Source organism: Phaenicophaeus curvirostris, chromosome 7, assembly GCF_032191515.1.
Source record: "Phaenicophaeus curvirostris isolate KB17595 chromosome 7, BPBGC_Pcur_1.0, whole genome shotgun sequence".
NCBI lineage: Eukaryota > Metazoa > Chordata > Aves > Cuculiformes > Cuculidae > Phaenicophaeus > Phaenicophaeus curvirostris.
The window spans coordinates 2771785-2785096 of NC_091398.1; the positions used below are offsets into that span (position 1 = coordinate 2771785).

Genomic DNA, 13312 nt, shown 5'->3' on the forward strand with positions numbered 1-13312 from the left:
GATGGGAAGTGGAATTGTCTCCCTAGGGAGGCGACAGCAACACAGCCTCTCTGGATGTTTTAAGATGAGGTTAGGCGTGCTCTTTAGAAGGATGGATGCTCTGTATGCAGTAGTCTCATCACATTCATCTGCTTTGTTGATGCCAGTGAAATCTCACACAGAGCCCTGTGGCAGCATAAAAGCCCAGGGGAAAAAGAAAGTCTGTGCCTTGTTTTCTCCTCCAGAGCAGGCTGGTTGGCAAAAGAACCAGCACTCCCAGCACTAGGGAAGGGTCTGTTTTCTCTCCCAGGAGCAGGGCCACGGGGCAGGGTCTGGTGCTTCGCTCTGGTTGCACATGGACTAAGGCAACAAGAATTAACAGAATCTGGATGGTGATGCCAGGATGTGAACTGCTAGTGTGGAGATGAGACAGAAAACATGCAGAAAACTGGACATCAGAAGTCCTACACCATCTTGGCACCCCACGAGGAAGAAAGGAACTGGTCAAAATTATCAAGGGACCTCCTGCCTTCACACAAAGTAAGGGTCTAGGGAACTAACCTGACATCAGTTCTGCCATCCTGTCTCAACTCAATCGCACTCCCCCAAGAGAAAGAAACAGAAAATGAAAAAAAAAATCATGAAAAAAAGCTGATAGCTCATCCTAGCAGAGGGACTCATGAGGCTGGCAAGACACAGCACATCTACCTTCACTTGCAAGGACCACTTCTCCTTATTCTCCATCTTATCTGTCAGAAACAGATCTCTGGGTTGAATTATCAGACTGATCTGTAACTACCACAATAAGAGGGAAGCTTGACGGAATTTCAAGACTTCTAAGTCTTCAGAGTGAACACTTATTGCTTTGGGTGGAACTGTATCTTTTTACAAGCTCCCACCTCCAAGATCAAAATGCCTAAATGCACTTTATCTGCAGAGAACACGACCCTACAGCATCTTTATTTCAAAGATGGTTTTGCAGTGACAATTATGTGCTGTAAAAAAGGCTTAGCATGACCAAGATTGTACACGGAGCTAACTCTGGGCATATAAAAGATGATCGTTTCATCTAGATGCAATTAAGACTTGTCACAGTAGTGCTCTGGAGGGGAAGAAGACCCCAGCACTTCAAGGATCATGTTCAGAGGGGGCTTCAGTGAAGTTGGCTTTACAGAGGATTAAGCTTTGAATAAGGATGCTAAGGGGATGAAAGACCTCGCGTATCAAACCCCTATCCTTGTACGCATTCTGGTCTCACCTTCCAAAAAGGCACAGAGAAACAACGCAGAAAGCAGAATATTTTGACACCCTACAACAGAGAGTGAAGCCCTCCAGGTACTGGAGGCATTAATGAGAAAGCAGGGCTGCCGCAGGATTGTTTACATGCTAACAACAATTTGGAACCCGGATTAGAAAAACACAAACTGATTTTGCGATGAAGTTAATTCCACTGAGTTTAAGTTCAGGAAAACCTGAGAAGAAAAGCAGCTCTGCCTGACTAAAAAGAGCTCTAAGTATCAGATCAGCAGAATAAATGTCCACTGGCTCATCACAAACGAGGGAAGATGCTCTTTGCTAACCTATTTGCAGATTTGTATGCAAAATATCCCCGTGCCTCTTCTCATACTTGATTCATTTTTCACAGACAGGATCCTACTTGCTCACATTTAGGTTTTTTGCCCATTCACAATGTTTGAGTCGGCCAAGCTCAGAATAATACGAGAATTTCAGGTACCAAGATTCTTCTAAGGATGATGCTCCCATCCTCAAAAACATGGTACAACAGAGTAGGTACTAGGCCCTTTGAGAGTGGAAACGTTAATAATGGTAAAAGTGTGCTCAAGGGAGGTTCTTCTCCCTCTGTAGTCGGCACTGGTGAGACCACTCCTCGAATCCTGTGTTCAGTTCTGGGCCCCTCACCACAAGAAGGATGTTGAGGCTCTGGAGCGAGTCCAGAGAAGAGCAACAAAGCTGGTGAGGGGGCTGGAGAACAGGCTTTATGAGGAGTGGCTGAGAGAGCTGGGGGTGTTTAGCCTGGAGAAGAGGAGGCTGAGGGGAGACCTCATTGCTCTCTACAACTACCTGAAAGGAGGTTGTGGAGAGGAGGGAGCTGGGCTCTTCTCCCAGGTGACAGGGGACAGGACAAGAGGGAATGGCCTCAAGCTCCACCAGGGGAGGTTCAGGCTGGACATTAGGAAAGAATCTTTCACAGAAAGGGTCATTGGGCACTGGCAGAGGCTGCCCAGGGAGGTGGTTGATTCACCTTCCCTGGAGGGGTTTAAGGGACGGGTGGACGAGGTGCTAAGGGACATGGTTTAGTGTTTGATAGGAATGGTTGGACTCGATAATCTGGTGGGTCTCTTCCAACCTGGTTATTCTATGATTCTATGATTCTAAGATTAAAAAAGCATTTTAAAACATCGGCTCTTCATGATTCTGGATAATCATTCTTGCTACCGTTTCTGTAATTCTTACTGGCTTTTGACAGGCAGCACTTCACACAGGGCATTGTGTTTTTCAGCGCTGTGCTTGTTCTCAGTGGGGCTGAGATGCTCAGAGGTGGGATGACTCTCCCCAAGGTGTATTGAGGCAGGCACCTTGCCAGAATTAGGAACCAGGTTCCTACTGCCTCCGAGCAGAGTCGCACACACAGATATCACTTGTCAGTCCCACCGACTGCAGACGTGCAGGACCTGTTGAATGCCTCGTCACCTCGCAGGAGAAGAAACCCCGTATGGAGAAAAGGAGATGAGAAAGTCTTACAGTCCAAGAAACACAGAGTTCCTCAACAATCCAAGAAACAGAGTTCCTCAACAACCTTTCCATGAACAGAGCGCTTACCTTTTTAATTATACATGCTTTTTATCCTGTGTATTGTACACTTTGCTAAAATTGTGCTTTGGGGATTTTTTTTTTTTTTTGCCTAAGCTTTTCTTCTCAAAACAAATGCTTTGCTGCTTTTCTTTTACAAATAAAAAAATATCATTAGTTCAGTGCTATTGAAGAGCTGGGCAGTAACGATGCACAGCAGTCACACAGGAAAAAGAGGAGGAGGAAAAGACAAGTATTTGTTAAAAGGAGAAAAAAAAGAATATTTCTAAACAGGAAAGAAAGAGCTTGGAAGGAAAATTTAAAAGGTATTGTGAGGAAAAGCTTCTGTGACAGGAAAAAATAATGATCTGACTACATTGTTTTTAGGAAGAAATAAACACTAAAGCTGCTTTCATATATGAATAACACTTACATACTCTCACAGTAAGGGAAACCAAGTGAAGTTGCTAAGATAAAGAGAAAAATAGGGGAAAATCCCGAATGCAGGTTGCCCAGGAAGGCTTCGCGTGGCCAGTTGGTGTGTACACATGACAACACAGTCTTCGACCAAAAAATTCACAAACCAATTTGCTCACAAGACCATCCTTGTCAAGCGCAAAGGATGGATGGACAGTTCTCACTTAATCAAAACCTAGTCTGTGTTTTGTTTTCCCCTCAGGAAGTGATCCCATCCCTCATTTACGGCTTACTGCCGGAGCCCTGCTCTGAGAGATAATGCACTGATGTCTTCTACAAGCTTTTCCAGGTCACTCATCACCACAGCCCTGACTTTTCTGAGAAGCATTTATGTTCACAAAAGCCTTATGAGGGGAGGGCTGACTTGGCTCCAATTTAGACACAAAAGAAATTCATGTCAAAACATAATTTCTAATCCTACGTGCCCGTTTGAGGACACCTGGCTCTTCAGGGTCAAAGAGCATCAGGCTGTATCTAAGTATGGAGATCAAAATCTAGGTGCTTTAACCATCAGGTTGATCGGTCAGATCAACTGTCCTCCTTAAAACGTCTGCGTTCTGTTCATTAAGGGCCTACAGTACGATTCAGGTGCTCTGTACCTGCCTTTGTCCTGTCGTGCAGTTTGAGAGCTGATGGAGAAGATGAGAAGGGTGAGAAAGCAGGTACTCTGTGACTGCCACGAGGAGATGGGCTTTGCCTGGATGTTCTCCTCTCTAAAACCAGCAAGGTGAAAGTCAATCGCTGCAGGAGGGGGCTACAAACCACTGCCCCAGCCCTCCACAGCCTGTTCTTACACCCGCGTCCTGGAAGCCCACGCAGGCACCTCTCCTTGATTATCTGCATTACGGAACGATGGAGTTAATTCTGATAACAACATCTAAAAGTCCTCTAAGTACCTCGAGGCTCATGCCCACTCAGCGTAATTCTGTGCATGAATCTCTCCCCAGGCATTATCCTACTGATGTCCTGAAGGCATCATTATATTCCTGAAATCAAAGAAGCCGCGTGTAGGAGGAAAACAGACACAAAGTTCATCAGAACTCCATATGTCAGTAAAAGGTAAATAATTGCAGGAGTAAATCACTGCAAGACAAGTCCTTAATTATTTAGGGTTAAATAGCAGCAGCAGTACAGATGCAATGCGATATTTTTGTTAAGCACTCATCCTAGTAGCACTTACATAGTAAGATATTATTCTGCATAAGAAGGGGAAGCAAAACATGCATTGTGAGGCTTAGAAACATCTTTGAATAGATAGGAAATCATACAAAAAAGGATAAACAAAACAAAAAAAAAAAATCACAGAATCATGGAATGGTTTGGGTTGGAAGGAACCTCAAAGCCCATCCAGATCCACCCCTGCCATGGGCAGGGACACCTCCCACTGGATCAGGGGCTCCAAGCCCCATCCAACCTGGCCTTGAACCCCTCCAGGGATGGGGAAGCCACCCCTGCTCTGGGCAACCTGGGCCAGGGCTTCCCCACCATCACAGCACAACATTTCTTCCTAAGATCTCATCTCAATCTCCCCTCTTCCAGCCTCAATCTGTTTCCCCTCATCATATTACTGCCCTCCCTGATCAAGAGCCCCTCCCCAGCTTTTCTGGAGCCCCTTTCAGCCCTGGAAGCTGCTCTAAGATCTCACTGGACCCTTCTCTTCTCCAGGCTGAACAATCCCAACAATCCGTCCAAAGCAAAAAAGAAAAACTATCATAAAATATTTAGTTAAGTTAATAGTAGTTTGAGCTATTTCAAGTATCTCTGAGATGCTTCTGCTAATTTCTGCAATAACATTTCCTTATTATTTCACCTTTCCTGTCTTACTCTACAAAAACCCTGCACCAAGCACAGGAAAAACTGAGTAACTGGCAGCACTGAGAGGGTGTAACTCTCTAAGTGGTGACACAAACAAAGCATTTCCAAATACACAGATCAAACTAGCTGGGAGAAACAAAAAGATATATATAAATATATACATATATATATAAAAGCCCTTCAATTTCTTTCTTGCATGCTCTGCCTCCCATAAAAAAAAAAAAGAGTAATATAAAATCTTCTTGGGAAGGAAAAACCAGTGATGTTTTTTTGGTTAATAGTACTCGCTTACTTAAGGAGGAAAAAGACATAAAACAAAAAAGGAAATTGGTCTTGCATTTATGAAATCATGTGCCAGATCCTCAGCTGATGCAAACAGCAGGACTTGCTTGCATAGGGGATGCAGTTCCAAACTAGATCAGCCATGGATCTGATTGGAAGAGCTCTCCTCTTCTAAAACCATATTCAGATTCACCTCAATTTAGACATTATATCAGATTGAAACTAGACTAAAGTCTCATATTTCAAACGAGCTTTCAATCTCATCTTTCTGTATTTTATCTGATATCTTCTACTCTAGTCAGAAATGGCAGGAGATGCGATATTCACAGAATCACAGAACCATTGAGGTTGGAAAAGATCTGCAATGAAGTTTACTATTTTTGCTGTACCTTCCAGATCTACTTACAGACTTTGCTGCACACTTCAATAAAAGCGGAAATTGATTGTATAGGAATCACAGAAATCTAGAATCGCTTGGCTGGAAAAGACCTTTGAGATCAAGTCCAACCGTACCTGTCCATTACTACACCTGAGCACCTCATCTACCCATCTTTTAATCATCTCCTGCTGGCCCTCTGCTCAAAACTGCCTAGAGGGGCGATACTTTCTACACTGAAAACAGAACACAATAAAAACTAAGCACAGCCAAGCACAGCGAAGTGTTAGGGACGGAGCTCCAGGGGAACGTGTCCTTCCAAGCAGCTCAGGTGCTTTCTGAAAACCCCACACCTTCACGTTTCATCCTCAGGCAAGCAGCAGAACCAATGGCCATGCACTCTTCACACAGGAAGAACGAACAATCTCTATCAATGGCTGTATCTAGGTAACAAAATCTATATTCATGTTATGAAAACAATCTTCAGCTGCAATGATCAATGTTTTGTCTTGTGGGCTATTTTATGTCACGTTTCCCTTTTCTTCTTTTAATTGCAAATATTTTTATCGTGTTTTTCTGTTTTACTAAATTTCAAGTTGAAACTGCAGTTATGGTCAGACGTGTGAAAACTGCATCCCACGGTTCCACAGACATCTTCCCTTCTGACTTTCAGATCAAATCCTCTCAGCTGACAGCTCTCAAAAAATGCTCTTGGTCCAATCCCACAGTTGCACTCCCTTGGAAGCTTGTGCCTGCTGTCAGCAGTACGTTTGCATCAATACAGCCTCTTGTCTGCTCCGAAGCCCACCTGGAGAAGCCCACCAGCTCATCCTACATAAAGGGTGTCTACCAAGATGGAGACTCCCTTTTTACAAGGGGTCACATGGAAAAGACAAGAGGTAATGGGTAGAAGTTGCTACTAGGGAGATTCCAATTGGACTCCAGAAGAAATTTTTTGATGACAACAGTGAATAACCTCCCTGGGGAAGCAGTGGAGTCCTCTTCACTGGACATTTTGAAGACTCAACTTGACAGGGTGCTGGGCCACCTCATTTAAACTATAGATCACCCAAAAAAGTTGGACCAGATGATCCTTGAAGTCCCTTCCAACCTGGCATTCTGTGATTCCACTTCTTGGAAATGTCAAGTCAACTCTGTATCCTAAAGACCAACCTAATGTTCATAGAACAGAAACCTCAGAGCAACGCTGACCTCATATAAGAAACACTAATAACGAGCCAGTAAGCTCCACAATTACATTTTCACATGCAGAGTTTCTGTCTGCAGCTGCACTTCAACCGCTGTTTCAGTAGCCACACACTTGCTAACACCTCAAAAAAGTTCATCTGCAACACTGTCACTTGTAACCAGCCCAATTATCTCTGCTCACTCAACAATGAAAATCACAGTCTCCTATAATGGCCTGGACACAAAAACTGAAGATCCTCAGAGATAAAAAATGCAGCAAGTTAAGATCTGACTCGAGCGCCCTACACAAATGAGTAAGTGGGCAGAATGCGGCCCCTTGGTGTAGCACACAGGGACTAGAGACACATCTGATCATCAGGGCTACCAACGTGACTACTAACATGCAGTTAAGCGATTGGCATTTCTTGTATCAAGAAAACACCAAGTAGAGGTGATATAGACACGACACTATCAAGTTGCAAGGTGAGATAAACCAAATTTCTCTCTGTCACATTCTGCTTTAGGGTAGGTGCTGTGGCTGCCACGAATCGGGACTTCACAGCAAGACTGAATATAAAAAGCAACTCCATCAGCATGTGGCATTTCTTAGATGAAGAAATGGGTATGAACTGCAAAGAGCACAGAGTTCTCTGGAATTCAACAGCCTCTTCGGGGCTGAGTGTCAAAACAATCTGGCAGCGAAGCCTGGATACACCCAAGGAGACATTCAAAGGGAAGCCTGATACCATCACCAGAGGAGCTCAGAAGCCTGATAGAATCACTAGAAGAGCTCAGTTACACAAAAGGAGAGGCGTGGCTGAACCACAACTTTTCTGACTCGCATCAAGGCTTTCCCAAAGTTGAGAGCGGTGCTCTCTGAAGAGGACGGTGCAGACCTGGAGGCACCAGGAACGCAGCTATTTTCACAACCTGCTTCACTGGAAGGGTAACAGCAAAGCAAAAACTGAGTGGGAGGAGAAGTCGGACTCACCAGAGTGCGTCCTGAGGTGTCCTGTGAGGGCGTCCCTCCGTCGGCAGGCATAGCTGCAGAAGGGACATTTGAACGGTTTCTCCCCAGAGTGCAACTTGATGTGCCTCAGCAGGTTCCCCTTCTGGGTAAAAGAAGCTCCACACTGGTTACAGTGGAAGGGGCGCTCGCCTGGAAGGAGAATGGAAAGGAGAGAGCTGTCAAGAAACATCAGCAGATGGACAGAACCTGTTATCCCACTCTTTGCCACAGTGCCATACAACATCGGCACGGTCCCCACCACCCACAGCACTTGCTCAAGTCCAAGGCAGTTCCTTTTGGACAAAGCCTCCAACAACAATTTGAGGCTCTTTCCTAGAGGTGATCAATGCAGCCTGTCTTAAACTTCTCCACCTCAGGGGTTTTACCCTTCAGAAAAGATGAACTCTGCTCAAAATTCAGATCCATAACTGTGGTTTTGTAATATTTATCTCTATGGTTTCGCACTTATTTTTAGCATAGGTCCAATCCATATGGATATTTAGAACTAATCATAACAATTAGACTTGGACAGATGTTAAAGTCTTGGCTTCAAACCAAATCTTTTGCTTACATTATATTTGAACAGAAATCCATTTTTAAAGGCTGCTTAGCACTGTTAAAGTGGTACCAAGAGAGTCGATGCAAGCGAGGACCAGGCCCACAAGCTTCAGGCACTAGCAAACGCTGACAGAAATCTTACGCCGTTAAACCGTGAAAGAGGCAAATTTGTGCTCTAAATAAAACCAAATAAAAAGACTTGTTTGATGAATAAAAATTCTGCAGAGAAACTCTATACTTTACCCTCTTCCTGTAGCCCATGCACTCAAACACACACATCCAAAACTCCTTTTGATGTTAATTCTTCATATTTGCCCTGGACAGCGGGGACTGGGACCGTAACAACACACAACATTTGATATTTTTATTATTATTTAGAGGAACCCCCATGAAAAACCTCACAAGGGTTTTGCAAAACCTTATCAAAACTGTACTCTGCCAACGGCTGTTGAGGCCACTGGGTCTGTTGCAGCATCCTTCCGCAGACAGGCAGCTCTAATCATCTCCTTGTGTCCCACCAGGAACAGGGCAGATCAATAGGGCACAAGCCCAGGCTCGGGCTGGCCGCTTGCCCGAGTGCTTTAAAGCAGCAGGGCTCTAGATACTGAAATGTTTTCACCAGCCAGGGTCCCAGTTCAAAAAAGTCTTGAACATCAGATCTCAGGTACATGTGGTCTCATTCATTTTTTTAGCGTATTGCCTATTACAGAGCCTTGGTCAACACTTGGTGGGACTTGGAGGTTGAATTCATTGCTCTGAAACACAGACCTCATTAAAAACAGACATGATCTTTGATTGGTCATATCGCTCCAAAGCCTTTTTCAGTTGTTTCAAAATGATTATAGAATCATAGAATGGATTGAATAAGAAGGGACCTCAAAGCCCATCCAGTTCCACCCCTGCCAGGGGCAGAGACACCTCCCACTGGATCAGGGGCTCCAAGCCCCATCCAGCCTGGCCTTGAACCCCTCCAGGGATGGGGCAGCCACTCCTGCTCTGGGCAACCTGGGCCAGGGCCTCATCACCTCATCACAAAACATTTGTCCCCCATATCTCACCTCAATTTCCCCTCTTTCAACTTCAAACCATTCTCCCTCATCCTATCCCTGCCCTCCCTGATCAAGCTCTGCAGCTTTCCCAGAGCCCCTTTCAATACTAGAAGCTGCTTGAAGTTCTTCCCAGGTTCTTGAACCAGGTTCCCAGGTTCTCCAGGCTGATTAACCCCACTCTCTCAGCATGTCCTCATAAGGGAGATGCTCCAGCTCTCAGATCATCTCTGTGGCCTCTTCTGGACTCACTGGACAGAATTAACACTATGTTTTTACCAAAGTAGGTCACGTCTCTGCCCATGTAAAGTCCAACAAACATCTGTAGATGGGGGGCAGCAGAAGGCTGGTGTTCCATACAAACACCGTGTATAGCTGCCATACATCTGAACTTCACTTCATGTGCATGAGGTGGAAACTACACCTGAAACCATTGCAGCTGCACTGAAGAAAATACTAAGGTTTCTACAACCTTGCCAAGAACGTTATGGAGTAACGATGAAAAAAAAAAAAAAAAATCAGAGCATAAAACTCACCTTCCCATAGACTGAACACGAGCTCATTGGAATTGATAAGAGTTTGTGGTTTCCCTTTTAGACTCCCACACTATACTTAAAGGATCTGATTAGCCATTATCTTCTTTTATATCATTTCAAAATGCCCATAACAGAGAGATGTAAAGAGACTGCAGTTAAAAAAATACGAGCTTTTCTTCTCTGTTTTGCTTTCGCTGTTTGAGAAAACAGGCAAAACCCCTTCCTTTGACACATTTCTCAGTATTGAGGAATGATAGCTTCAGTTTCGGGATGACAACATTAAAGCGGGTAGTGAGTTTCTTACCAGGTCCGAATACTTTCCTTCTACCTTTAATGTATTTAAAATTATGCAGATAGTGTGTTTTACCCACTACATCGCCCACTTAAATTCAGTACCCTGGGAGGCCACAGATCATATTACACCACAGATGATATTCCTCGATAAACTGGCAGCTCAACAGAGATTATCAGTGAGTCTAGTGATGGGATGAGGGGGAACGGTTTAAAGCTGAAAGAGGGGAGATTGAGATGAGCTACTAGGAAGAAATTTTTTTTCCTGTGAGGGTGGGGAGGCCCTGGCCCAGGCTGCCCAGAGCAGGGGTGGCTGCCCCATCCCTGGAGGGGTTCAAGGCCAGGTTGGATGGGGCTTGGAGCCCCTGATCCAGTGGGAGGTGTCCCTGCCCATGGCCGCGGTGGGACTGGATGGGCTCTGAGGTCCCTTCCAATCCAAACCATTCCATGATTCTATGAGATGCTGAAAGCCTTTGGTTAGGAACTCAAACACTGCACTAAAGTTCAGTGGCAAAGATGACACAAAAATACCCACCACAAAGTCACCACCAGCCTGCCCTGGCTCTTACAACAGACAGAACCTGCTGCAGTTGCACACCTTACCTTAAATAGCCTTTGTATCTATTTAAAGCCAGCATGAATTATTTTTTCCTACTGGCTTAAGTCTGGGTAAACAACTGCTTTGATCTGTTTGTTATACTTCTGCCCAATCATTTGATTCCTGCTCCTTGTTTAAGCTGCTGGCTTAGGGGGTGACCACAATTCCAGTCCCACCTTCACGCTATTGATTAGCAGCTTTTATGTCTAGCACAGCTAATCTGAGAGACAATAATTCAACAGAAGGGCACAAACACAAAGCAAATAGTGAATAATAAGAACATTTTGCTGGGTTTGCAAGAACTCTGCTGTGCGATGCCCACTCCGGACACTAGCAAACAACCTTCTTGATCACTTCAGTGCCTTAAGAAGACTGTTTGCCAATTACTCCTCCTGCTGCCTTTTCCTAGTAGGCTTATAAGCAGTTTTCCAGTATCATTATTTCCTAATAACAAAATAACAGCCTTGACATTCTTATTCACTCCCCTAGCAGTTCTGTGAAAAATAAGAGGTTCTGTTCATAGGTGAAATTAATTGCACTTCAAATTAAACATCTGCTCATGGAAAGTCTTTACCTGAACACATCCCTTCTCTACACAGCAGCCCATGACTGGGTTTAAAATGTTTTCCTACCTTTGGGGTGATGGCAGTAAAGATATTTGATGGACCTATCAAACAAGTGATATACCTGACTACAAGAGGCTGCTGACAATCAGAAGCATTTCTAACTAGCTGTGGATTTACCATTTACTCTCTGAACTGACACCAATTTATTAAAAAAAGAATTCTTTATAAGAAGGACACGTGCTGAAATGTGACTAAGCAAGCTTTTAGCTTCTCAGCAGTGGAAAATACACTGCAACATATTTTTAGTCCATTTTAGCTATTCAAACTTTTCTTTATTTCAGAGCTAACCCAGGGCAAAAACCTCTGGAACCTTAGCGATTTGAATTGTTTCTGAGTTGGGAGAGGGGGAGGAACAGCTAAGCAAACAAAAAGGATGTTTCTTTTCAACTCTAGATTGAAAGATCTAAAATCAGACAAAAGCAAGAATGCCTAAAAAGCCAGCACAGGGAATTTAATTATTTAAAGTTACTTTAGGAATGGACAAAGCAAGGTAAGCCAGAGCTGAAAAGTATTGCCTTTCCTAAAGGCTTAGAAAGAGGGGCCCTGTGCCAGGGAGCAGCTCCAATAATTAAATTCAATCAAAAAATCCATGAGGTTTATAATTTTAGAGTTGAAGTATGAATTATAAGGTATGATTTCCAATATTTACCCCTAAATTCCAGTAAAATACTGCTGAAACTTCACAGTTCAGTGTTTAACATGCAGCCATCACAGCTGCCTCTCCTCCAGGAAAAAAAATACAATGAACTATTACTATCAGATAGTAAACTACAGAAGTTAACTTGATATTTGTTAAAAAACACTGAGTCGAGAGGTTCAGTGGAACATGGGAGTTGAGGTTATTAGCAAGACACCGTCCTTCACAAACATCTTTAATACATGGTAGCCGGAGACTTCATCGCACAAGCTACCGATGGTGCCAAGCTGATACAACCCGAAACCAGGTGAACCAACTGCTTAACTTCCTTCTAAGAGCTTTCATATTTTACCACGTTTATGTCAAATGTTCTTGCAGAAAGCAAACCTTTTTTCTGCTTAATTGGAAGCTTCCCTGTGCAGTAATTCTCCTTTACCACCTCAGCACGGAAGTGCTGCGCAGAAGTTTCGGTATGAGTTATCCTTCTTCGAATCTCACACTGGTGCAAAATACATCAGTGATATCTGCTGTATCAAAACAGAAATTTAACTGAGGACAGAGAGCCTCACAAGCAAGGAGATGTAGATTTTTCACAACCCTCAGCCGGCAACTTACATCCCTTAGGAATCAAAGGGAGCAACTCACTAAATAACGGGCTAATCCTCGTTAACAGCGAGGCCTGGTTATTTCTACAGCAGCGCTCCAGTGTCTTCCTGCAAAACTCTTAATTACCTCTTTAAAAAAAAAAACAACTGGTTGTAAAATCTCTTCACGATAAGAAGGAAAACCAGGATAGAGTTCGACATAGTAGAACTAGGTCCAGAGGAACTATATTTGACATTTGTCCTGGCTAAATATGTAAAGACCTCAGCCTTTTTGTTCCGCGCATGCTTTTGATATACAAACGATGGCTCAAGTACTTAGAATCATAGAACGTTTTGGGTCAGAAGGGACCTCAAAGCCCATCCGGTCCCACCCCCTGCCATGGGCAGGGACACCTCCCACTGGATCAGGGGCTCCAAGCCCCATCCAGCCTGGCCTTGAACCCCTCCAGGGATGGGGCAGCCAACACTGCTCCGGACA

At 44.1% G+C, this 13312-nt stretch overlaps 1 protein-coding gene across 10 annotated transcripts in view; it reads right to left on the reverse strand.

Moving 5' to 3' along the window:
* IKZF2 (IKAROS family zinc finger 2) overlaps nt 1-13312 on the reverse strand; it is a 124088-nt gene that overhangs the window by 35416 nt on the left and 75360 nt on the right. For all 10 annotated transcript variants that reach the window (XM_069860606.1, XM_069860609.1, XM_069860607.1 and 7 more), the window contains one exon: nt 7920-8087. In XM_069860606.1, the coding sequence (XP_069716707.1) occupies nt 7920-8087 (168 nt within the window). The remainder of the gene's footprint in view (nt 1-7919; nt 8088-13312) is intronic.